At 43.0% G+C, this 25,699-nt stretch overlaps 1 protein-coding gene across 1 annotated transcript in view; it reads right to left on the reverse strand.

Moving 5' to 3' along the window:
• GRIN2B (glutamate ionotropic receptor NMDA type subunit 2B) overlaps positions 1 to 25,699 on the reverse strand; it is a 412,485-nt gene that overhangs the window by 92,448 nt on the left and 294,338 nt on the right. The window contains exon 4 of the mRNA XM_059934495.1: positions 14,898 to 15,012. Coding sequence (XP_059790478.1) covers positions 14,898 to 15,012 — 115 coding nt within the window. The remainder of the gene's footprint in view (positions 1 to 14,897; positions 15,013 to 25,699) is intronic.

The following is a 25,699-nucleotide window of genomic DNA, read 5'->3' on the forward strand; positions in this document are numbered from 1 at the left end:
TGCAAACTCCAATGGCTGTAAGAACTAGGTAGATCATTAATAAAAGGGACGGGACACCTGGAGGGTGTGTATTGAATCGAGAGCATGTATTCCGTCCAAAGGAGGCTCTACCCCTCGGCCCCGGCAGGATGTGAGCCCAGTGTGGCCACTCCAGATTTTTTCAGGAATCCACAAATCTGGAGCTTTAAGGTAATCTCTAAATTTGTAAGTGCTAAAGCCAATTTAATCTTAAATACACCACTCTTGGGCCACCTAGAACATGTCTATGACCCAAAGGCTGCCTGTGAGTTTTATGACCTTTCCTAAACATTCTCACCAGGTCCTCGTGTAGTGTCACATCGTGACCACGGGGTCAAATGGAGACAACTCAGGAAGTGAAATAATTTCCACAACAGCTGCAAAAGAATGTCATGCTCACTTGGAACAGTAGGTGAGGGTACGTGACTTACTAAATGCAGTTCTAATTAAACAAAGAGGGTTAATGCTTTTCGGTTCTTTGGAAAAATCAAGCATAAATAGTGAAATGTTCACAGCCCAATGTGTCAAATTATAAAAATTCACGTCCGTATTCTCTAAAACCTAGTAGTAATGGGAAAAATGGAAGATCAAATACTACCCATATTTGCCCTGCTGCTTGGAAGTGGGTCTGTAGTCTCAACACAGTATCTATGCCAAGTTTAAGCAGAGGACCTATGGGCATCATTTGAAAGGTTTTTACTTTAAGTTGCCAGTTAAATTTCTAACAGCTGTTGGACATACTCCTTAGAAATTTAACTGTCATCTTATTTAAAATAAGAAATTGTAAATAAGCCCCGCTGGGGGCTGGTATTTCTCAAAGCCCCTTGGGGGGCTGGCATCACGTGGGTGAGAGCCACCATACCCCATCTTACCACCTTAATGGCACTAGACGCCATTTGAAGTGATGATATTTACTTATTTGTTGATGTGTTTGTTGTCTGACCTCCTCACGAAGACAAAAATTCCTTGAGGGTGGGGAATTGGTTGGTCTTATTCAATACTGTTTCCCCAACACCTAGAATAGTGTCTGGTACTTAGTAGGGGCTCAGGAGATATTTCCTGAATGAACAACCCCAGACAATCAGCCTAATATCCTGGAGTTTCTGTAGCAGTGACTGAAGACCATAGATAATTCACAATCTCCTGGAGTGAGTGATATAGGCCTTAACTCTTTCTTGCTGGGCTTCTGGCTCTATCCTCAACTTTGTGGAGGGATAAAGATTCAGATTTATTTCAAAGTAAAAGGCTGGAAAATAAAATGAGAACAGAAAACGGTGACAAGGTGGCAGTCTTAAGTATCCATTAAACAGATACGTCTCTTCTTGTGAAAGGGAAATGTCTGTGGTCAACTATCCCTGCGTTTTATAGGTCAAAACTCAGATTTCTGGGCCTCGTCCCTGGAGCTTTGGCAGGAGGACCTGAGAATCTGCATTCCAAATAAGTTCCCAGGTGGGAACTTTATGTTGCTGGTCCAGGGACCACACTTTGAGAACCACTGCTGTAAACTATAAAATGCTACGTGTCAATTGCATTTTCTATTTCACTCCCCACTTCACCATCATCCCCCCCTTTATAGTCAACCCTGACTAGGACGTGTCTTTTGACATAAACCACCTTCCCTTGTGGGAGGAACTCCTTTAATGCTTGTGGACCAATCTACCCGCTGCACAATAAGGAAGCCATAAAGGGGAGACTGGCGGCGGTTTGTTACAGTGAAACAAAAGCCAAGGAGATCAAATGGCACAAGGACACACCATGAGGTTTCATGAACAGTCACTATCGCCTAATGTGGTTTGGTTGTTATGTAATGGTTACTGAGAACCCACAATGTCCTAAATCTAAGCTGGACATGTTTTTAATTCCCTGATTTGGGGGCAATGAGCCCAGCACGGGCCGCTGTGCTGTGTTGGGGACTTTACCATTCTTTTATTATTAATAAGACTCAATTTTTAAAAATCCCTGTGCAAAAAGTTGTTTAGGAATAAAGGAAGAAAGCGTGTTCTTTGCCAGTGTATCATCGGGCACGTCAAGGGTTCTATGTGTTGTTTCCTAGTTCCTTCCTTTCAGTGACTAAGGCCAAAATCCAACCTTGTTGTGTACTTGTGTATGCAGTTCATTTTTCTTCACTTTCTTGTTTTCCAGAACCCAATTTCAGTTAAGATTGGTTTAAAATATGTCCAATTATACTTCAAAAACAAACAAACAAACATAGAAAGAGAGATCAGATTTCTGGCTACCAAAGGCAGGGGGTGGGGGGAGGTGGAATCGGATGAAAGTGGTCAAAAGGTATAAACTTCTAGGTATAAGATAAATAAATATTAGGGATGTGATGTACAACATGATAAATATAATTAACACTGCTATATGATATATATGAAAATTGTTAAGAGAGTCAATCCTAAGAGTTCTTATTACCAGAAAGATACTTTCAAATTTCTTTAATGTTGTATCTATACCAGACGATGGATGTTCACTAAACTTATTGTGGTCATCATTTCATGATGTATGTAAGTCAAATCACCTTAAACTCATACAGTGCTGTCAATTATATCTCAATAAAACTGGAAGAAAAAAACATGTTCAAGTAAAGAACAGTGAATATTTGCACAGCACCTGCTACGCATCAGATACTGTGCTAAGAATTTTAAATGAATTAAAGCTTATTTGATCCGTATAGCCACAGTTTGAGGTAGGTGCTATCATTCTTTCCGTTTTATAGATAAGGAAAGGGAAACAAAGAAAGTTGAAGCAACTTCTATTTACACTGCTTTGGATGAATCACTGTATTAGGCAGAGGTGAGGAAGATATGATGCCTCTTGGCTTTTAAACTATGCCTCAAAGGGCAAGTTCAAGAGTCCAAGGTTGAGGGGAAAGCATAAGCCAAGGCATGTAGGCATAAAAGTACAAGAGGTTTGGAGAAGGGGTAGTTGCAGTTATGCTGGTGTGTAGACTAAACGCAGAGAGCAGAAGAGGAAAGAGGACAGGAAGGTAGATCAGTCCTGACTACTGTGATTTGGGAACTGGGGTCTGGAACACACTTTGCCCTCTGGAAGCATTTCTCAAATTTCAGTCATTTGAGCGCCACTGTACCAATTTTTGCCACATCTGTGCACCACCTACACTATTTTTAATTACATATGAAATAATCTTCTTCTAAAAAATATATTTATTTAAAAATTTCATATCATGACTGTAAATGTAAGACAAGTGTCACTAGTCAAAGACAGAAGATAACTATAAAGATAAACAGATTATTTAAATAAAAAATACTTATCCCTCTTAATTCATGTACCACAGTGAAACCCACGATCATACTTGGGGAAACACTGAAGTGACCATGATGAATCACAGAAGATCAGTGGTCTTAGCTACTGGAGTTTGCTTCTACTTTCTCTTTTATATATTTGTATGTATTCATCTCAATGAACCTTCAGCTAGTTTGATATGAAATCCCCAAACTCCTCTCTCTTAGCTAGTTGAGCTCATAAAATATTTAATTGATTGTGTTTTATGTAAAACAAAGTTAAAATTTCATGTCACTCTCTTGCTAAGATTTGAAGTCTGTTTTGTAGGTCAGCTATTTTAAATTCCTCTTGGTGTTTCGACATTTCTCTGCACCTCCCGCAGGTGTCTGATCAATGGGGCTGCATAGCTGCAGTATCACTGCCATGTGGCTGCACTTTAGAAGAGCTTTTAATGCAGAAGCAAACTATTTGCTAGAAAATCCCCTCTATGTAATCAGGACCTAGACAACTATTTCTGTAGGTAGCTGTGGCCTTTGCTATTGGGAGAAACGTGTTCTGTCCTCACAGTTTGAGGAGATACGTTCCTGTTCTAACTGAAAAAAAGAGGCAATGTATGCATGTATGTATTTTTAGGGATGTGTGCGTGTGTGAATGTGTGTTTAATAATAGATAGTGAAAAGGTATAAGGATGTAGGGATGCAGAAAAGCTTTTCTGTTGTTGTTCTTATCTTTCTTGCCTCTCTCCCTCCTTTGCTTACTTTTCCATTTTATAATCTTCTCAGGAAAATATTACACTGAAACAGCCAGTCACAGTTTAAGTTAACTCCCCCCCGCCCCTACCTGGTACAGGACCATTTCTGAACACTTTGTTTAAAAACTCTCATGTGATAGCGTTCACATATTTCCATGGTGTGATCTGTCCTCTGGTCTACAAAATTGTCCCCATTGGTAGTGCTACACTTTGATGCCATTAGTCTAGTTATACTGTTATACTCTGTGTATCAAGGCAAAACATATATTGGACTTAAATGGAGCCAGACGTAAATATCTACACTCAGCTCTGCCACTCCTTAAGTGTATGACTTTGGCAAATCATACAGCTTCTCTGAGCCTCAGTATACTTACCTGTGCAACAGGAAGTAAGTTTTAATAGGAATCAAAATTAGGTCATATACGCTAAAACTCTTCATAAACCACATTGTTAATGAAGGGCCCAATAAATGTCAGATGTGCTAGTGCCAAATCTTCCTAAGATCCCTTGATCTGAGGATAGAGTGTTCTAGAAATTGTACATCTTTCTCAGACCCTTTAGGGAGAATAGATGTTTTTTCACTGTTCTATAAAGAGAATGCTGAGGTGGCTTAAATATCCACCAGAAATTCTACCCAAGAGGTAGTATTCTATTCCTACGCCAGAAAGCTCCCCTCCTTATGGGATGAGTGAAAAAGATGGTACGCGTTATTATGAGAATAGCCAAAATTGACGATCTTAGAAGACACCACACACCAAACCTTCAGAGTAGAAAAACGTGAAAGGATATCTAGCAGAGTTTGGTGTAAACGGGGAATATTGTGCACTTTGAAAATACAGCTGTGGAGAATGGTCCTCTTTCCCTTGGGGTCTATCACTCTCTCCCAGATGTATACTTGTGTTCTTCTCCTCTTTTATTTGTCTCAAGACCACACTTTCATTCTCATCATTCCCCTGGCACAGATCTGTTTTAAGTTTAAACCTTCAGAACACGTAGCTGATGGAGCTAAGACCTGGAATGCCTGTAGAACTGGCAATGGGCAGCCTTTATGGGCAGCAGAGAATACCTGGGTCACATGACCACAGAGAGGGAGAGCTGGAAGAAAGTGCAAGAGCTTGTCTCTCTCTCAAAATGAACTGAAATGCTCACCAAATTATGGACAGAAATCATTCTGATAGAGAGAGAAAATAATAAAATCACACCAAATAATCTTGAGTGCTATGGCTGTTGTGGAATGCTTGTATTCATAGTTTTTTTATTAATAGCTTTCATTCTTAAAGGCAGTTTATTTTCTTAATTGGCCAACGCTTCCTTTCAACTCTTTGTACTGAGGGCCGATCAGCAGAGTTCACATGCCAAGGTCAGTGCTTCCCTCCCTGTGCGCACGAATCACTTTACCCTGGTCCCGGCCAGCTCTCGTAAGTAGGTACTGTGGAGAGAGAGAATGTGCGTGGACGTGTACAAACCTGTCATCGCTGTAGGAAAAACTCAAAGCAGAAGATCTCCTGGTGATAGGTCAACAGAGGCGTGCATGTAGATGAAGAACCTTCAGATATTATAGCTTTGATGTCACACCTCATACTTCAGGGCAAGTGTATATGCTACTAATGTATGCACGAAGTAGCTTGTTTGGTGGAAAATACACCAAGGTATGAAAAGAGTAGTCCCTGCCATGATGGCCCTGACAGTCTTGAGGCACATCAGCCTGTGGGTATGTGAGTCAGCCAGCCAGGTCCAGGTACTGCCCCACTGGTGAAAGAAGGGGATCACTCTCCCTTCTTCCTGGGTCACTTGGGGCACAGAGAAAGGAAACAGCACTAGAAAGGATGTCACACCAAGCATGAGCCCTACTAGCTCCTTAGGAACATGGGCCTGAATTTTACAAGCTTCCAACTCTCAAGAAAATGGTCCCAGGATGTTGAAAACTGCAGACACAGACCACATGAACAACCCCATTCTCTGTGTGCTATAACTGCCAAAGATAAGAAGTATTCTCATCAGCAAAGTTAGAGGATTAGAAGGTCAGAAAGAGAAAAACCCTCTGGGATCCCCAGCAGACCAGGAATCACAAAGGAGAGCCTTTCACACCCACTGCATGTGTGTCTACTCCTTGTTACTGAATGAATATAACCCAAGCTTCTTGAATTAAAGGATATCATTTTGAATGTTTAGGGACATAAAACAACAAAAAAAACGGTGACCAAACCTTGTCACCTCGGACATCAATCTTACACATCAAAGCTGGATTATCAAAAACTCTGAAATTATTCTCATATGAGTACCAGTTACACATATGAATGCCTAATCATGGGGGATCAGTTTAAAGAAGTATGATACGTCTTTACAATGGAATATGAGGCAGTCATTAAGTTTCATGCTTTTGGATAACATTAATAAAATAAGAAAATGGTCACAATATCATAGTGAGAGAAAGAAGAAGACCGCAAACTGTTCATACATTGCGTTTCCAGTTCTATTGTATCACACTGTATTGTGTTAAAACATACACATATACACACACAGGCACAGAAAAAAGCATCAGTAAGAAACAGAAGAAATGTAAACACTAATTCTTTGTAGGTATGTAAACGGGTAAATTTTATTTTGTCCCCCCAAATATCTTTAATAAGCACCAATTACCTTTATAATAATAAAATCATAAATGTTGTTTTTAACCTGTATATTAACATAAGAGTCTTGTAGCCTCTACACCACTATTTCACCTTCAATACCACTACTGGAAAAACATTATAACCTAGAATTAGAAAGGTAGTTCAGAGGACTCAGGAGCCAACCAAAGACAACTGTCATGAAATAAAAATCTCAATAAAATTTAAACAAGGTGGATGAAAGCTATCTTTTGGCTTTGGGGATCCTTTCCTCTTTACAGTGTATCCTTAAGTCAAGATTAAGCCAGCACTTCTGTCTCCAAGCTCCATCCTGCTTTTCTCCCCCATCAGCAGGTATAGGTTTCAAAAGCAAAGTCAACCAAGGTTATCTTGTTCTTTTATCCTTTTCATTCAGTGGCTGATGACACCACATGAAGACAACCAGCCTTTCTGAAATGACATTTCTGAAGTCCTTTCCCCCAATACAACCTGCTCTGCTCTTCGAATTATTTTATAAATGTACATGGGGGTAGCAGCTTGACACTGTGGACTGAGTCTACCAGGGATGGGTGTGGAGACCTTGGGGGTTAAGGGCACACCTCCCCACCCGGGGCTGGCCCCCAGTGGTCTCTTTCCGGGACCCTGGAAAAGGGTGTAGGCAAAGAGCATGGGCCACGGCTCTTGGAGCTGAGGGAACCAAAGAAGGGAACACTTGGATGTGAAAGTCTGTGATAATCACAACTTGGAAAGACAACCAAAAGCATGTAATCCAGAGGCCTTGTCTATAAACCATTGTCATATATATGCAGGGTCTTTACTAACCAAGCAAGATGAAAGAGCCACCCAACTGTTAGACCATATCCAATAGTCAGATTTAAAATCACCTTAGGTTATAGAAATTTTAAGTGTCACAATAAGCGCCCTTCTCCTTGCAATACTTCTTTCCCCAGCAACTAGGAAAACAATAATACTAACTTGGTGGAAGCAACACTAGGCTCATAGTAGGTGCTCAATCGTTATGTGCAGGAAGGAGGGAAGGGAGGGAGGGGAAGGGAAGAAGAACTCTCAAAGCCTGTAGTTCATGCATTGTTGTCTGGGCAGGACTGCATGTTACAGAGCCCTGAAGATATACCCAATTTTTAGTTCTTCCAAAGTCAGCCCCTGGTGGGGTTAACAGTTCTGGTACTCAACACTTCTCTCTAGGAAGAAATTCTCCTTATAGCTAATATAAATCCTCTCTGCTTGATCTTAAGCCCACTTACTCTGGTTCTGTCTTGGAGGAGAAAGTGAACAGCTGATCTCAACACTTGGTCCAATAATTCTTCATATATTTAAAGAGAGTAAGTCATCACCTTGCTGCCTCTTCTTCTTCCCCTCCGTGACCCCAATTCCCACAGCCTTTCTCCATGGATCCTGTTTCTTAATCCCTTAATCCAATGATGCATATTAGTATGCAGTTCAACGTCGGCAAAAAGAGCATGTTGCCAAGTGGTGGTATCGGGAGATGCAGAAAAAACACACCAACATGGGGAAGAGCTTCTGTTTCACTCCTCGGACGCCCTCTACAAGTCTGGAGAGAGCGCGTGGATAGCCCGTGGCCTCTTCCCCCGGGGCGGGAGGTGGAATTCAGTTGGGGCAGGTGTGTTCAGGCAACACCAAGTATTTCCGGCCTGCTTAGTACTGCCTCGCACTGTGCTGGGCACAGACGTCTGGCGGAAAACCAGCCACGTGTGGTTCCTGTGTTCGTGAGCAGACCGTCAGTCTGTCCGTGATGAGAGAGACAGTGTGTGCGCGCACGTGCGCACGTTCTCTGAAGGGACGGACGGGCTGTTTTATGTCATGAGTCAATGGCTTTCAAGCAGAATCTGCCACAGTAGCGATCAACCTCTGTCACATCATCACCCACTTGATCGTTCTGGGATAGGATCCCTCTAGTCCTCAGGTGTCGGAATCACAGAGCGGCCACAGCCTGGAGTCAGTGCTGTCTCCTGGATACGGGGCTACCGGAAGCATCCCTTAACCTGTTTCGTGCATCCCAGGCTCCAGATGCTGGTGGGACCTTCTGTTTTATAAGGTTGTTGCTGCTGAGGCAGCTCTCGGGAGTCTTCTCTCTACCAGTTTGGTTACCCTTCCTCTCTCTCACTGATCCATACGTTAATTCATAAACACGACTATGGACTCAGCACTTCCTACTGACCCCTTTCACCTTTAACCCTTCTTCCACAGGTGGATATGGCTGTAATCTCTCAGGATTGTCAGCCTAAGGTGATAACTGGCTTGGGGAGCCCAAAGAATGACCCAGACAAACGAAGAATGTTTTAATCTACACAAGGAGGGGTATTTTCTGGTAGGTGGAGGCAGGGAAGAGGGAGTGCGCTTCTAAAATACAGCTCTGGCGAGTGGGGGAAAGACGAGCGGAGAGGCAAACCGTATGTATTGTCCTGCAATTCTGACCCAGAGACAGTCCCTTTGGGGTCTGTTTACCTCTCACAACCTGAAAAATGCATCATCATCATTTCTTGAAGTCATTACTCAGAACACACCCCACCGCATTTCATTTTTACTATCCCCATTTTAGCAACGATTAAATGGAAGCAGGGAGCAGTGGCAATGAAGCAAATCATGAGAGGCTCTGATAAAGACAGAAGCCTGAACGCTTGCTGGAACTGCTTCTCTGTGCCAGACTATTTTTAATGCAAGTTGATGCATCTGTCCCCCCTCTTAGAGAGACTTACAAATGAAGCCACTCTGCAAACAAATATTTTTCACCATCCCCTACCCTTTCCAACTCACCATGCTGTGTGTGTGTGTGTGTGTGTGTGTTCCTCTTTATTTTTTTTGTACTTTATTTTATTGGAGTATAATTGCTTTACAATGTCATGTTAGTTTCTGCTGTACAACAAAGTGAATCGGCTATATGTATACATATATCCCCTCCCTCTGGAGCCTCCCTCCCAATGCCCCCACCCCCGTCCCACCCCTCTAGGTCATCACAGAGCACCGAGCTGAGCTCCTTGCACTATACAGCAGGTTCCCACTAGCTATCTATTTTACACATGGTAGCGTATATATGTCAATGCTACTCTCTCAATTCGTCCCACCCTCCCCTTCCACCCCTGGGTCCACAAGTCCATTCTCTACATCTGTGTCTGTGTGTTCCTCTTTAAATGTTCTTCACATTTCTACATACCAGAGATATGTACTTGGCTTTCTGTGAATATAATTCTGATCCAGAGATCTCTTTGCTATTCTAGCCCCCAGCCTCCATGCCTCCTTAGAGGCTACTAATATACGATCCCACTAAAGGTTCACAAAAGCATGTACTATTCGTTTAAAAGAAGAGGCTGAGTAAATGTAGAAAATTTGTATATGCTTGGCAGTATTTTCAGAGCAAATACATAAGACTTTGAGAACTATGGTTGCTCTGAGGAGGGACCTGGGGAACCAGGGATCATAGGTGATCAGAGGACATCCTTTTTACTGGATATTCTTTTGTATCATTTGACTTTTTCCCATGTGCAGATATTACCTTAAAAAATTACTCGAGGACGGTGGGGACTACCAATTGGTATTTGTTGAATACTGGCTATGTTTCAGCCACTATTAACTGGTTTTACTATAATATCTCCTTTATAGTTGGTTACTATAAAATCCCGTTTAATCTGTATGACAGCCTTATGTAAAGCCCCATCTTACAAAAGGGAAATAGACCCCGGTAATATCAGTCGCTCTGCATACACAGCTGATAAATGGCGATTGGGAAACTGAACTTGGCTCTCTCCGATTTCTAAAACCATGCTCAGTCCCACAGACTATCCTGCCTTCACTTGAAGTCTTTTGGAAGGAACCAAATTAATAAGACAGTAGCTTTGAGACTACTTTGTAAAAACCTGAAGGAATATGGTGAAATCCTACCACACGATTCACACTGACAACTTAATAAATCTTCCTCCTCCCGAGGCTGCCTGTTGAACACGGTTTGGGCGCGCCTGCCTGGAGACGAGCCCTCCCGAAGGTGCCCTGAGTCCCTTGCCGGTCCTCGGAGGGCTCAGTCCGTAGGGAGATGTACCTGCTCTCACGTGCTTTTCAGTAAACCACTCAGTCTACACGGGAGAGTCCCAGGTGGAAGCGAATGGTCGCTACCGGTCACGGCTCTAACCCTCCTGAGAGTACGGATTCCTCGTTTATCTAACAATGACCTTTTGAGCGGCCCCTCTGAGCCAGGCACTCTTCTCAAGTGTTAGAATTATTGAGGTGAACTAGGCCCTTGCGCCCACGCAGCATCCGACCTGGTGTGGGAACACAGGTGCTAAACAAAACAAACAAGCAGACAAATAAGCCAAACGTCAGATAATAAGTATCTTGAAGAAAATGAAAATAGACCTGACCGGGTGGCCACTTCAGCTTGGGTCATCAGGGAAGGTCTTCTGAAGAGATGACATTTACCTCAATGACAAGAATGACAAATACGTCCTGGGAGCTACTGTCCTTAAAAACAAAGTCTGGCTCCTTTTGTACGCTCCAGCTCTCACCAACTTCCACGCCACGCTCCTGTTTATTTACAGCGTGAATATGTAATCTCAGAGGTTAGAGCTGGAAAGGACCCATCACATGCCATGATTCCAGACATGAGGACAGAAAGATCCAGAAAAGTGAAAAGAGCAGGTCACACAGCCAGTTAGGGGCATCACTAGAAGCTAAAGGTCCCATCTCTCAGCCCACGCCTCCTCCACAAATTGAGACTCATTCTCTGCTTATCTCCCCCGTGACCATCTCTTCACTGTAGAATCCTCACCCTGAGGCCTGCCTCTCTGAAGTCTAAATCTGCCCTGGACCACTGGGGACCTTCTGGAATGCTATTAGGGGTCCTGAGAATGCAGAAGGGTTCTGGGGGTCAGGGTGACAGTGGAAGAAAAGGTACAACTTCCCACGGTTCGACTTCGCCACATCCCAGACATGCTCTAGACCTGTGCCTGGCATCCCCACCCGGCCCGCGAGGGCTTGCAGGTTTGGGAGCTGTGTGGCTCATGAACCTAAGGAATACTGAAGATCTCTCTTCAGCAATGCTCCCTGATGTAACCAAGTCAGTATGGAAATGTTCTATTCTAGGATCCCAATCCCCCCAAAAGACTTTATCAAAAGATTACCCACAGAATTTCTTTAAATAACAAGCTCCCTTAGCACACTTAAAGTACGATCTATGAAAACTCAATCTGCATAAAGATTTTATCTCCCCTCGCCCAAAAAAATGAGCTCTTGTATCAAGGGCAATAGCATAAACTTGGGTTCTTAATGATGGATTTTAGACTCTTGTATTGTGTAATGGTCCTCATTCATTCAACACATATTTATCGAGCTCTGCTACATACTCCTCCAGGTTGCCATGAGGACACGACAGTATAAAGACACAGCCTCTGTCCTCTGGAATCATCACACATGCAACTCGGACACAGGCAGATGTGACGAGTACTACAGCAGAGGTACGGACCAAGGCTACAGGGGACAAGGGAGCAAAAAATTATATCTTGGTCAAAGATCAGGGAAGGAGACTGCAACATTTTAATTGGGCTTCAAAGGATGATTATGATTTGTATAATTGGACCATTCATTCCAGGAAAAGAAAACATCATGACACACTGTACGGAGAGCAAGACATACACGGGCACATTCTCAGAACAGAGAGGAGCCCGGTGTAGCTTGATGGTGAGATGGGAAATGGTGAGGAAGAGAAGATGCGTGTTGGAAAAGAGACCAGAGCCTTGAATGCAAAAATAGATAGAGTGTGGGCCCAATCCACAAACTGCAGAAGCTCTGAGCAGGTTTTGGGCAGAGAAAGAACATAACTAGAATTGTGGGGAAGCTCTTTCTAGAAGCCATGTCCAGGGCTGATCTGAATGGTTCAATGTGGGCGTCAGAGAGAAGGAGGCCCATTTAAAAAGTTATCCACATGGTTCCTGGATCATATAGAAATAAGGAATAGATTCAAGAGTTACAGTAGAGGTAGATCTGTTAAGGAGGGGTGGGATCCAACCCCAGGAAGGAGGGTCTAGTTTTGGAAAGGGCTGGGGGTCCCAGGCCTCAGATTCCAGCCTAAGGAAGAGAAGGCAGCACAAATGACGGGAAGTGGTGTCTCTTTGAGACGGGATGGTTGTGAGAGGGCCCCTTACTGGAGACAGTAATCACGAGTCTACTGAATAAAAGCTACCCTAGCTGGATGTCTTCTGATCCACACATGAAGCCTCCGTTTTTAATAACTCCTCTTCTGGAGATATACAGAAGCGCCTGTTGTACGTGCCGGCCCAGACACTTCTTGAATGATTATGTCTCCAGAGCAGCAGTGAAAAGCAGCTTGACTGGGGTGAGGAGTGGGAGCCCAGGGAATAGGCATTTTGGAACAAATGACAACTCAGGGGAGGGGCGGCAGCTTCAGTCAAGAACCCCGGGCATAATGTCAGCCTTATAGCCAAGCCCTGATATGAGGAACCCATGACAGATCGAGGTCTTCGGTTTGAAAGGTAAAGCCCTGGGTCCCACCACCTGAGACACACATGCCTGATTTTACAGGTGAGCATTCTCATAACCACCTGCCCACGGCTCTCTGTGACAAGATGGTGAATTTCAAGAAGTTTATCTCTGGCTTCTTTTCCTGGCTACTCTCCTTGGAACTATATCACCTGGTTTCCATCCTAGTCAGAGTCATGCTGACATCCTGAAGTCTATTCTCAGCCAACTGGCCCACAGAGTCTGCAGAGTCTGTAAATCAATGTTTCCCAACGTGATTCACAGAATATGATTGCATGAGTAAAGGGATCTTGTGATAAATCATTTGGGGAAATGCCAGATTAAATAAAATGAAAGATGTTTCTTTCTGTAAGACACCTCTATTGGCAACAACATGGATGGACCTTGAGGGTGTTATTCTAAGTGAAGTAAGTCAGACAGAGAAAGACAAATACTGCATGATCTCACTTATAAGTGGACTCTGAAACAAAAGAAAAAGAAAAATACCTAGTGCACAGATACAGAGAACAGATTGGTGGTTCGTCAGAGGGTACAAACTTCCAGGAGTGAAATAAATAAGTCATGGTAGTGTAATGTACAGCATGCTGACTATGGTTAATAACACTGTGTTGCATATTGAAAGCTGCTAAGAGAGTAGATGTTAAAAGTTCTCATCACAAGAAAAAGAAATTTTGGAACTATGTATGGTGACGGATGTTAACTAGATTCTCTGTGGTGATCATTTCACAACATATACAAATATTGAACCATTACACTGTACACTTGAAACTAGTATAACGATGTATGTCAACTATCCCTCAGTAAAAGACACCTCTGAACTTTCAAATGCTAATGTGTTCTGAGAATCTCCCAGAGTGAGACAGAGTAGACAGCACCTCTCAGTCTTATTTATCTGCGAAACCATTTCTCAGCAAAGCGTCTCAAGGCACAAGTGCCCTGCCGAACATTCTCGGGAACACCAGTGATGAAATTACTCTCAGGAACATTTGCATTTAACTAGGAATCAGGGATAATAATAAAAGCCAATACCTAGTAAATGCTTACTATGTGCCAGGCACCCTTCTAAGTCCTTTATGTATATTAATATATTTAATCCTTATAACAACCCTGTGATATTGGTACTATTATTATTATCCCCATTTTTCAGATGAGGAAGTGGAGGCACAGAGAAGTTAAGAGATTTGCCCAAGGTCCTAAACAGACAATTTAGTGAGTAGAGGAGCTGGGGATTGAACCTAGGCAGTCTGGTGCCCACGTAAATTAACGCCTAATGGTAGAATTTCAGACACGGTGATCGACTGGCAGTGGGAGAGATCCTGAGAAGAGCCTTGCATGGCAAACCTCCAGTCACAGGAAATCCAGACTTGTGTGCTCATAAATTAGGCTTCTCAGGCCTCCCCAGTATACCGTGTAGGACACGACTTCTGAATTACACCATAATTCGGTTTCTCCACCTAATTGTGTTATATTGTGCATGCACACTCTTCCATTAAAACAAAGTTATGCTGCAGACAGCACCACTACCAATAAAACAGAAATACATAGGGACAATCATCTCTTGATTGACCAAAGTAGCAAGAAAATGAAGATGCAAGTTTGAGAAATGGCCTCCCCCGTGTTCTTAAAGTATTGATCTCTTGTTCTCCAGCTCAGAGAGCAAAACCAAGGTGCCATTTTCCTCCCATGTGTTGCAGACTTTCCGATCCCCACCCCCTCTACTTAGTATGAGAATTGCCAAAGACATGTCCTACCCTCTCCCACTTCCTCTCCTTGTTCAGAAGGATGATCACCAGTTTCGGGTGCATCTGGTAGCCGTCTTCACTGAAGGACAGATTTCTCCCTTCAAAAGTCACATTGATCAGATACCTGGAAAGATAAAATACAGAGAAGGTTGAAAGTATGAAGAAGGTACGCTAGAACAAGATGGTTAGGAACACGGAGAGAAAGGGCTGGAGGCAGACACGTGGATAGCTGTACAAATACCACGTAAAACTTGTACCCCTCGGGCTCCCATCTGATGATCCAGTACCGTCATCCAAGTTTTCACATAATAGGAATAATAAGAAAAGACAGAAATTTAAAACAAGGGCAGTGGGTTTGACTTTAGTCTGCAGCTATGACTGAGCAACTTATTTAGCCTTTTGAACATCAGTTTTTTCACGATCTGCCAAAAATGGGGTAATAAAGAACCTACTCTATTAGGTTTGTAAGGCTTAAATTAGATAGCTTACCACGGGGCCTGGTGCAGAGTAAACTCTTCATTAAGTGTTAACGATTAGTATTCAAAAAAGGAGCTGGATTAAAGGACAGAGGTGGTAGAGACAAGACACAGGGGCGTGGGCCAACACAACTTCCTGCTCAGAGAGGCTGGAGTTTAGGGTCTTTCCGCCTCCCAGAGATATGCCTACACTTTTGAACTCTTGCGATGTGCCTGCCCAGCCCATACTTCTAAGGGTTGCAAGATAAGTCCAGCAGTCAGGGATCTGGTTCCACGAGAGGCATCTGGAAACCAGGGCTATTGCACTTTGTAGAGTGAACAGAAAGTAGCAGGGGCGGGAGGTGGTGATGGGGGAGGAGGGAGAGACATTTCACAGACTGTTCTAGGTTTAGGCACTTAAACTAGCAGAAACTCTAATAATTAGAGTCAGACCAATGCCGTTGTCTCCCTCTCCAACACCTGTACCCCCCGCTCAGCCCATCCCCCTGCTGGCTGCTCTGACCTGATGACGTTCCCTCACCGGGAATTCCCACAGGCGTGCTCATTCCAACCGCATTAGTGCAACTGCGCTGATGGTAATTTAGGTCCCTTCGCCATCCTGGCTCAAGGCACCAACAATGATTAGCTCTGTGTTCACATGACATGCTACTCTGGAGCTTTGCTCCCGGTGCTGCTGTGAGATGTGTCTCTGCTAAGAAGCAAAACGGGAATCTTGTGATCATCCTGAGCATTCTAAAGGGCTTCAGACCTCTGACCAACAATGGTGTCCTACTACATTGGAAGGGCAGAAGAAGAACGTGCAGGAGGTAGCTTAAAGGCTCCTCTTTTAAGTCTTTTCATTCAACGGAACTGTGAGCCTCTTCTTTGATTCTTCCAGGTAACATTAGATTAAGCAACAAAGTTGCTAGGATGCCATGTCCTTCGAGCAATTCTAGAGATGACCAGGCATTGTGAACCAAATCCTCATGGACCACTTCTCACTTCTAGAGCTGCCTGGGATTTTTCAACCTGTCATTCCGGGGCAAATGCAATCAAGAATATGGACCTCAGGGCTTCCCTGGTGGCGCAGTGGTTAAGAATCCACCTGCCAATGCAGGGGACACGGGTTCAAGCCCTGGTCTGGGAAGATACCACATGCCCACATGCCGTGGAGCAACTAAGCCTGTGCACCACAACTACTGAGCCCACGTGCCACAACTACTGAGCCTGTGCACCACAACTACTGAAGCCCACGCGTCTAGAGCCCGTGCTCTGCAACAAAAGAAGCCACTGCAATGAGAAGCCCGCGCACCGCAGCAAAGAGTAGCCCCTGCTCGCTGGAACTAGAGAAAGCCCGCGCACAGCAGCGAAGACCCAACGCGGCCAAAAATAAATTAATTAAAAAAAAAAAAAAAAAAAGAATACGGACCTCAAAAGAGTAGAGATTCCTAGAATCTCAAAATCGGAAGAGACCTTCACAATCAATTAGCCACTTACTTCTTGTAGTTTATGCTTCCCTTCTACATCATAAAACCAGGGCTCTCAGCTCTTCTTGAATACTTCCACTGATGGGGAGCTTATCACTGTACACCCTACCCTCAAGGCAGCTATCTCACTGCTGGGCAGTTCTTTTTTACCTAAAGCTGAAACCTGCTCCCCTACCACCCCTAGATCCCGGTCTCCTCCTTAGATATCATACAGTCTTAGTCTAATGCTTCTTCCACATGGGAGCCCTTCAAGTATTTGAAGATATTTATCATGTATCCCTTACAAAATAAATTTTAGTCTTTGAAGAAACCATAAGCTCAATTAGTTCTATAATTTTAACTTGATAGATCAGGGAACTGAAGCACAGAGAGGTCAAATTATGTGCCCAATGTTCTCCAGCTAATTGGGAGCAGAAATAACAATTTAAGCGCCATTCTCAATCCCATGTCCTCTCTAGCACCCCACCCTGATTCTCGTATGCCACAGCAGCTTTAATATCCCTGGTTCCTTCATGTCGTCCTGCTATGCTACGGCTTCAGCTCCCTCCCTCTATCCCCTTGGCTGCACTCTCTGGACACTTGCAGTCGGTAAAAGTGTAGCATCCCTGATTCCGCTCAAGGCTCCACCTGGCGTCTTCGCCATCCCCTGTGCTGTTCCTCCTCTCAGCTCAGTGCTGCCTGCTCCAGCCCGTCACTACTGAGAAGGTGATATTCGGGTCTCCTGTAGTTAACAACAACTTCAACACTGCAACCAAAGTCCCATATGATTCACTTCACTGAGTATAATTACAAAAGCACAAAACACAATATTTTAAACTAACAGACCAGAATTTAAGCACCCAACATAACCAACTTGAAAAATATGTTCTTACTACAACAATATGGTATGGCTTAGAGTAATTTCTGGAAGTCTGCAGAGAAGGTGTACAAAACATGTAAAAAAAATTAGTCTTGCCTCTTTTTTGGAAGAATGCAAGAGAGGAGGGGGAGACGGAGAAGGAAGGGGGGGGAGGGAGGGAAGGAAGGAAATGGAAAGAAAGAGAGAAAGAAGTAGGAAGGGAGGGAGGGAGAGAGGGAAAGAGGGAGAGAAGGAGGGAGGGAAATAAATTATCTAGTTTAAGCACCCTCCTTTTCACTAGACAAGGCTCTGAATAATTCTGACTTTATCTAAAATGCCATTAAGAATATTTCAAAGAAAGTGTCCATTTCAGAAGGCAATTATAAAAGAGAAGTTCCAAAAATCATGTAAGTAATAAGCAGCACGAATGGAATAAGTATATAGCCTCTCAAGATGACTTCTTTGAAAGGGGACAGCACTGAATTAAGTGGATAAGTTGAGAAATTCGAACTCCGAGAAAATAAACCACATTCATGGGTAACTGCTCTGTAGTTAAATTTCTCTGATTGTTCCTGCCCCCGATCCTTTTGATTTTCCTTATATATTTCTCTCTCCCTGGGATGTTCACCCTCTTCCAGTTCTACATGTTCATTTTATTCCATGTTGACATTTCTCATATATTTTACTTATCAAAAATAGTAATAAAATGTTATGATGATACACAAAATACTCTTCTCCAAAGTATCCTTTAATCATTCCTATCCTTCAGCAGTATATAGATTAATCATTCACATTGTGTTTTTCTGAGTAATTCCCTGGGACGTGCCAACATTTAGCTATTAGTGAGGAGCTTGCAAACATATACTCGCCTTGAGCAAGGATGCCCTTTGAATAGCAGAAAAGACCAAACCATTCATTGGTAATGAAAAGTGTGAAAAAATAATTGGGAGTGTGGTCACTTTTAGACATGTGACCTTGGCCCTGAAACTGACTTTTTCCTCTTTAAAATGGAAACATCATTTTTTACCTCCAGCTTATCAGGTTGTGATGATCACATGAAATAGGGGGTAGAAAAATGATATAAAATATGACACAAATATAAGGTTATATAGAATAAAAAATATATATTAGCCTGATTTGAGTATCTAAAGGCAAGGAACTTGCCTTATCTTGGACCTCAGTGAGTAAAAGTGTGATGATTACATTGAATAAGACCAAATTGTCCACGGAACACATGGGCGGAATGGAAATTGTATGTCACACATGGAGGATAAACTAGGTCAAATGGTCATATTAATTTAATTTCCATAAGACCTGAAAATATCCAGCTACCTTTGGATCTGGCTGTACTTTGTCAATTTTGAATATTTATTAAATTAAAACCTCTAAACTTCCATGTATAAATTCTCAGCAAAGGATTAAACTACAAGATTCAGAGATGCCACAGCAATTCTGTTTTTCTCTAAAAATGCCATCCTCAAGTATGTAATCAGAAAACCTAGCTTCAAGTGGCAGCCATATTCAGAAGCTCTGTCCATCAAACTTTAGTCCCCTGGAAGGCCCATCAAGGTTTGGTACATAAAAATATTGCTTGATTTGTCCCCGGGATGTAGCAACCTGATGGCTTGTCTCATAAAGTTCTAATATTACACAAATCTCAGATTGCCAGGACCAGAAGAAAACTTAGGAACTATCCACTGAAAGCTCTCATTTTAGAAAGGAGGAAACGGGTCCCAAGACGCTACCTGACTTTCCCAGGTGACTTGCCTGTTCACGACTGCAGTTCAAGTCTTCCGATTTCAAGTTCAGTGTTCTTTTCCTTACATCACCAAGTAAAGTGAAATCAGCGTCGCTGAGCCCCAGATGTGCCCCTTAGCATTCTCACATCACGTGCCATGCCCTGGTCTATGCAGACCCCTCATACAGACTGCAGAAAATAAAACACATCTCATTTCCTGCCTGACCCTGGCTTGTGGAGAGTCTCAGAACCCTGATGGGCTCAGAGCCAATACATTTGCTGCGTGTGGCCAGAGTCATCTTCCACTGGGTTTAATGGGGTCAAGTTGAGGTAAAAAGCCCTTGTGCCTCTTTGACTTTGACCATGCCACTCAGAGCTCATCCGCTGCAATGATTTAGCAGTACGCCCAGTGTGGGAGGTGCCCGGAAGAGCTCTGCCAGAATTTTCCCAGCAAACCAAGAGTCCTGGCACCACTAATTGTGCCCTCCATATTTTCACAAGGCACTAGATTCTTTTTATGAATGTCTTTTAATATGGTAATAAGAGAGACAAGTCTCTCCTCTCAGGCGATCCTTTCAATTTTCAGATAAGCAGATGAAGTCCAGAGGGTTCTGTGGCTTTCCCAAGATCAGATGACAGGGCTGGAAAGAGGATCCAGGCGTCCTCACCCCCAGGCCAGTGATCTTTCCACTCAACACCATGCCTCAAAAATGGTGGAGTTTTTCATAGCTCTCAATTTCCATTCTCCGGTTATTCAGAGCAAAATAATAAAGGAGGAAACACAGCTCCAGGGAGGAGAGTTGAATTCTTGACCCCTTTGTGTACAATTTTCTAGCTCTGAAAATCTGTAACTCTGTCACTGTGTCTTTGGTGTGTCACTTACCATTTAAAGCCTGCAGCTCCCTCATCTATAAAATAGACTCGTTCAGACCATCTCACTTGCGTGATGCAGGAAGCACAGGGCTCCTTTGAGATGCTCTCTAGCTCTGCGTTTCAGCTGATTAATACTATGGCTATCATATTGCTAAACTCTACCATCTAAATGACAAAACCACAGATCTTTCAAAAAGCCTTTCTCTGGTCTCTTTTTAACAATCACTATTTCATATGCATGTCTTCTCTTGAAATAGTAGGAACAATTTCCCGTGGGATTAGAAATAGTGGACTTAAAAACATTTAAAAGCTACTTAGTTAGAGACCAGTACTGGGGGAAGAAAGCAAAATATTTAAAAATTAGATGTTCCTTGTGATGGTTTGGTAGACTAAATAGAAATTCATAATAATTAAAATGAATCCAAAATGACCAACCCAGTACAATGTGGTCAACATGGCAGGCCATGGCCTGGGAACAATTCTCTCCTGTACTTACCGATAGCTTCTTCTGGGATCAAACCCAGAAGAAATATCTCATTAGTGAGATATCCTGCACTCAAATGAATGACTTAGACAATGCCCCTAAATGCTGGTAGAAAGAAAACAAGGAGAAACTGGAAAAAAATAAGCTAATTGAAGGAGAAAGGAATGCAGTATGTACTACGCACACAGCTCCATCACCAGCACCAGGAGAAGCAGTAGGCAGTGTGCGTGGCGTTTAAGAGTACGGACGCTGCAGTCAGACCACTTCTGTGCAAATCCTAGATCCACCAGTTCCTAGGTTACATGACAATGCTTTCAAGGCAGCACACGCATTATTTTATTCTGGCCAACAATGGCTTTCTTTTTGAGGAAAAGGGACTTGAAGAAGCTTTAAAGGTTTCCTTTGGCACATAGGCATATATTTTCATATATAAAAACACTAAACCATGTTGTTGACCAAAATTAGAAATACCAGTTTCCTAAGCTGTCAAGTGTAGGCCTTTTCTCTTATTTTGCAAAATGAAACTTAGTAGAGAACGTCAGGAAAAACTAATTTGAAGAGTACATTGTAACATTAATTTATAATTACTTGAGGCAAATTAAAAATAGTTTGTCCTCCAGTGGATTAAACGTTTTCTCTGAAGTGGTGTTTATGCCATTCATTTATTTTACAAAGCATTCCTTACAAGTTATAAAAGCTTCAAGTTTGGGCTAGTCCATATCTCAGTTATTTAAATTCTAAATTCATACTGTTAAATTAATGAGATATTAAAGTAGCTTGAAGACTGTCTGATATAAATTTAATATACTTCCTCTCTCCTACTGGTGGTGAGGATTGGCCCCTTAGCAATCTGGCTGAGGGGTAAATGGTGATGTGTCAACTCACCAACTATTACAGTGAGAGAGTCTTCTCAGGCCCCTAGGCCTGACAATGAAATATTTCTGAGAGCTATTACCCGAATTCTGTTTCATGACTGAATGCCATGAATTAGATTTATCTGAAACGAAAGAAAACAGAGGGGCACTGCTGAGAGTCATCCGACAATCTCTGCTCAGATATAAGAAGGCTGAGAATATTTCATCTTCCTCCAGAAAGATGTTAAGTCAGTGAGCTCCGAGGGGCTCTGCCACCAGCTGCAGTGGCCTCCTGTCTACTCTTTCATCCTCGTATCTGTACCCTTTCACCAAGCGGGGTCAATGTGGCAGGCCATGGCCAGGCGACAATTCTCCTCTGGATCGTTCCATCTGGGATCAAACCCAGGAGCTTGTTCTCATTAGTAAGATACCCTACACTCGAATGAATGAAAAGGCCTGGAGAATGCCTCAAAATGCTTAGTGATGGGGAGTTAGTAGAAAGAAAATAAAAGGGAGAAACAGTACACCTGAAACTAACACAACACTGTAAGTCAACTATACTTCAATAAAAAAAAGAAAAATAGTGAAGATGGAAAAAAAGGGAGAAACAGAATATGTTAAGTGAAGAGTAAAGAAATGTAGTATGTATTAAACACACACATACACACACACACAACAGTACCACCAATATGCAGTTCAGCGTGGTATGGAAAAGCAAGAACACTGCGGTCAGATGACTTCTGCTCAAGTCCTTGCTCAGCCAGTTCTGAAGTTGTGTGACCTCATGAGTTATTTAACCTTCCTTTGCCTCGGTTTCTTCACTATAAAAATATGAATAATAATAGCACTTATAACACTGCTGTGAGGATACATAAAGGACTTAGAACTGTACTACTGCATCTATACATAATTAGCTTTAGGTTTTAGCTGCTGTTGTTGTTATTATGATGGTTGCCTTTTAAAAAACTACTGCGTGGATATCAGACAATGTTAAGAGTTTGTGGGGACTCCTGGATCACAGTCTGACCTTCCATATTTAAAGGAAGGCCTGGGAAGATGCCGCTCTTCGGCAAGGTAAGTTCGGAGTCCGGGTCTCCCAATTTCTGGATCTCTTCTTTTCCATAAAAGCACATTTCCTCCCATTCCCACAGTATCCGAACTGCTAAGGCTTCGGGACATTTGTTTCCTCCCCTATGGCTGGTTCCCCCTGTGAGGTACTGTGCAGTAGGGAATCACTTAATCGTACTACTTCCATGTATAGTTCACTTCCTGAGGAAGGCAAAAGGTGAGCTCATAGGCCCATAACTTTAGTCTAGAATAAATGACTCCTCAAAATGACCTCCATTCTGACCTCCTGGAACCCTGATTGGAACACTATGTAATTCTCTTTAAAATTCCTTTGGAGGGGGCACGCTCCTGCTTGTGGGTTCCTTAGGGAACTGGCGATGCCAATACAACAAGAGTGCTGGACACCAAAGCTGTTTCTCGCTGAGGGAACCGTGCACAGGGCTCGAGATGGGAAAGGAGTTCCTCCTGGTGCTCGTGCCCACAGCCCTGCGTCACCTCTGCTACGGGTGACACAGGCGAAGGTGCGATGGGAAACCCAGGGTTATCAGAGGCAGTTCGCAAGGTGACACTCCCAGTGGGAGGGAATCAAGTAACTCTTCTGGATAATGTTATCATCACTGGATTTTTTTTTTTTCATTTTAACTTCATGCTTTCATGTTGCATGTAAGTTAAAATCACTTCCTTTTTCAAAAGCACCGAATAAAACCCCTCTTCTCTTCCCTAGATTATGTGCTCAGTATACTGGAATATAGCCCAGTGTGGGCTACCAAAACTAAGCAGTTGGGACCTTCCCAGAGAAAATGCCAAGACAGGTCAAAGGCTAACTGATCGCTGAGTACATTGCTATTTCTTCTTTATGCCTACTAATAATTTGCAGGTGAAGGCTTGCCTTTCTGATATCCATTTTAGCTCAAGAGCTGGCAGCCCTGCTCAGGGGCTATACGCCAAAAGCAGCCAAACAGTGACTGGCACAGACTTCTCTAGGACATTCAACCCTGACGACCAGAAGTCTTTTCCTTCTTGTGAATGTTCAGACTTTATTGAAAGAAACCCTGGTCATATACGCCCTTGGTCAAGAATCCAAAGTGACCTGGGCATGACATCAAGGGAAAAGAATAAGGAGGCTTTTCTCTTCCTTTTGGCCTTTCTCCAGCTCCTCAATTTGTTCTTCCATAGGAGCCCATCTCTACCCTCTCCTCTACCTGAGGTGGCCAACAAAATGAACACACTGGCAATATCTCCATGCACATAGCACCTACCCACTCTGTAGCTACGATACGCTTAGTTTCACAACTGCCCCCAACAGCTCTACTGAAGGGTGGCAGAAGAGTTAAGCAAAGGAATTAGTGAGATGGCTTCAGTTACAGGGGCTGGGAGTGAAGGTTATGAGGAACTGTCGTCCATGGAAAAAGGGGGTTATGATTCAGTCTTCCAGTCTAACAGGTGGGAAAGAACTTCAGGTGGAGATTTCTAGAAGCAATTACATTGAACGGGAGGAAAAGAGGATCAAAAGAAGGAAGATATTCCAGGGGCAGGGGATGGTTTCCAACAGACAGAGGACTCAGGATGCCTGGGTGTAGATGATGTCGTTCGGGGAGATGGGCGCCTCATAATGACCTCATGCTATGGATGCGAGACAGAGGGTGGTGGGGGCTGTTGACTCATTCCAGCACACATCTCCGTCTTCAGAAGATGCAGTCATGAACCACCTGCCACAAGGATAATGCCTTTTCACATAGGAAGTAGAATGATTCATTGAGTCTAGGGTCCAAGGAAAGACCAGGGGCATGAAACATACATGTGGCCCAGATGTAACGTGGAACATAATATGGGCGTGAAGGAAGTGAACTGTCGGGAAAGTTAGTTAGCGACAAGGGGTTTGTTGATGTGGTTCCCGCAGCACAGTCTGCAGAAGAGCTTTCTGGGGCTTCAGTTCAGTGAGAGGACCCACTCCTTAAAGTCTGGTTGGGTTTGAAGGTGCAGGAAATGTAAATATATCTGTCAATAGTAAAAGGGATATCAGGGACCTGAAAACAGTGAGATGAAATGTATAATATACCTTTATCAAGAAGAAAACGCCAAGATGGAAACTACAATGCAAAAGTGTTGATCAAAGGTTATCAACCAAACACAGCCTATGTTTCTAGAGTTTCTGTAAGTGCTGCTCTAAATCACAGTACTTTAGAGCACGGTTTCTAGACCAGGTTAGAGTAGAGGGGCCAGGGGAAGATCAAACTTGTTTATTTCTTTAACTAATTTTAGTTAGTTACTTGGTTAAAGACACCCATCCAGCTGTTCCAATATTCTAACATGGCTTGACCCTTAAGTCAGAATTTGAAGCAAGGTGAGGGCAAGAGTTTATTCAAACCTAACTCCCTTTCCCTCTTTCCTGGTCCTCAAGAGGACAGCACCATGGACCCCAACTGCGTCTTCACAGGGAAGCTGAAAGAAACATGTAATCGTCTATCCCTGCTGTACTGTGCGGGGGCTAGAACTCTGCTGTTCCTTCTTTTCAGGGGATCCTAGCTCTTTCTCTCCCTCTGGAGGTTGATGTTTCCATGGAAACATGCTCTTTAATGCTTCTGAAATTACTGTGCATTTATACCATTAACTCTTTGTTGGCCAGGGGAGGTCACAGAGATTTATTTTCCAACTTCTGCAAAGTAATTCCATTTTCTACCTCTTTTTACTGCAAACTTAAAAAAAAAAAAAAAAAGTAATTCACACTTGATGCCCCGATGTCTCCACCAGCCCTCACTCCTTCACTCTTGCAGCCTTGGTTGTTGCCTCTATCATTCTATGGAAACTGTCCTTAGGAGGTCATCAATAATCAAAGCAAAGTCAACAAAACCAAATCAGCAGCCTTTGTTTCATCATCGTTCTCCTTGACATTATACAGCTTCTAACAGTTGATACTCCCACATTTTCAGTAACTCTCCTTTCCTTTGTTTATTTGTTGATTAAAAGTAGGATAATTTCTTGGTTCTCCCTGTATCTCCCAGACCAGTTCTCTC

This window comes from Balaenoptera ricei, chromosome 10 (assembly GCF_028023285.1).
Source record: "Balaenoptera ricei isolate mBalRic1 chromosome 10, mBalRic1.hap2, whole genome shotgun sequence".
Taxonomy (NCBI): Eukaryota; Metazoa; Chordata; class Mammalia; order Artiodactyla; family Balaenopteridae; genus Balaenoptera; species Balaenoptera ricei.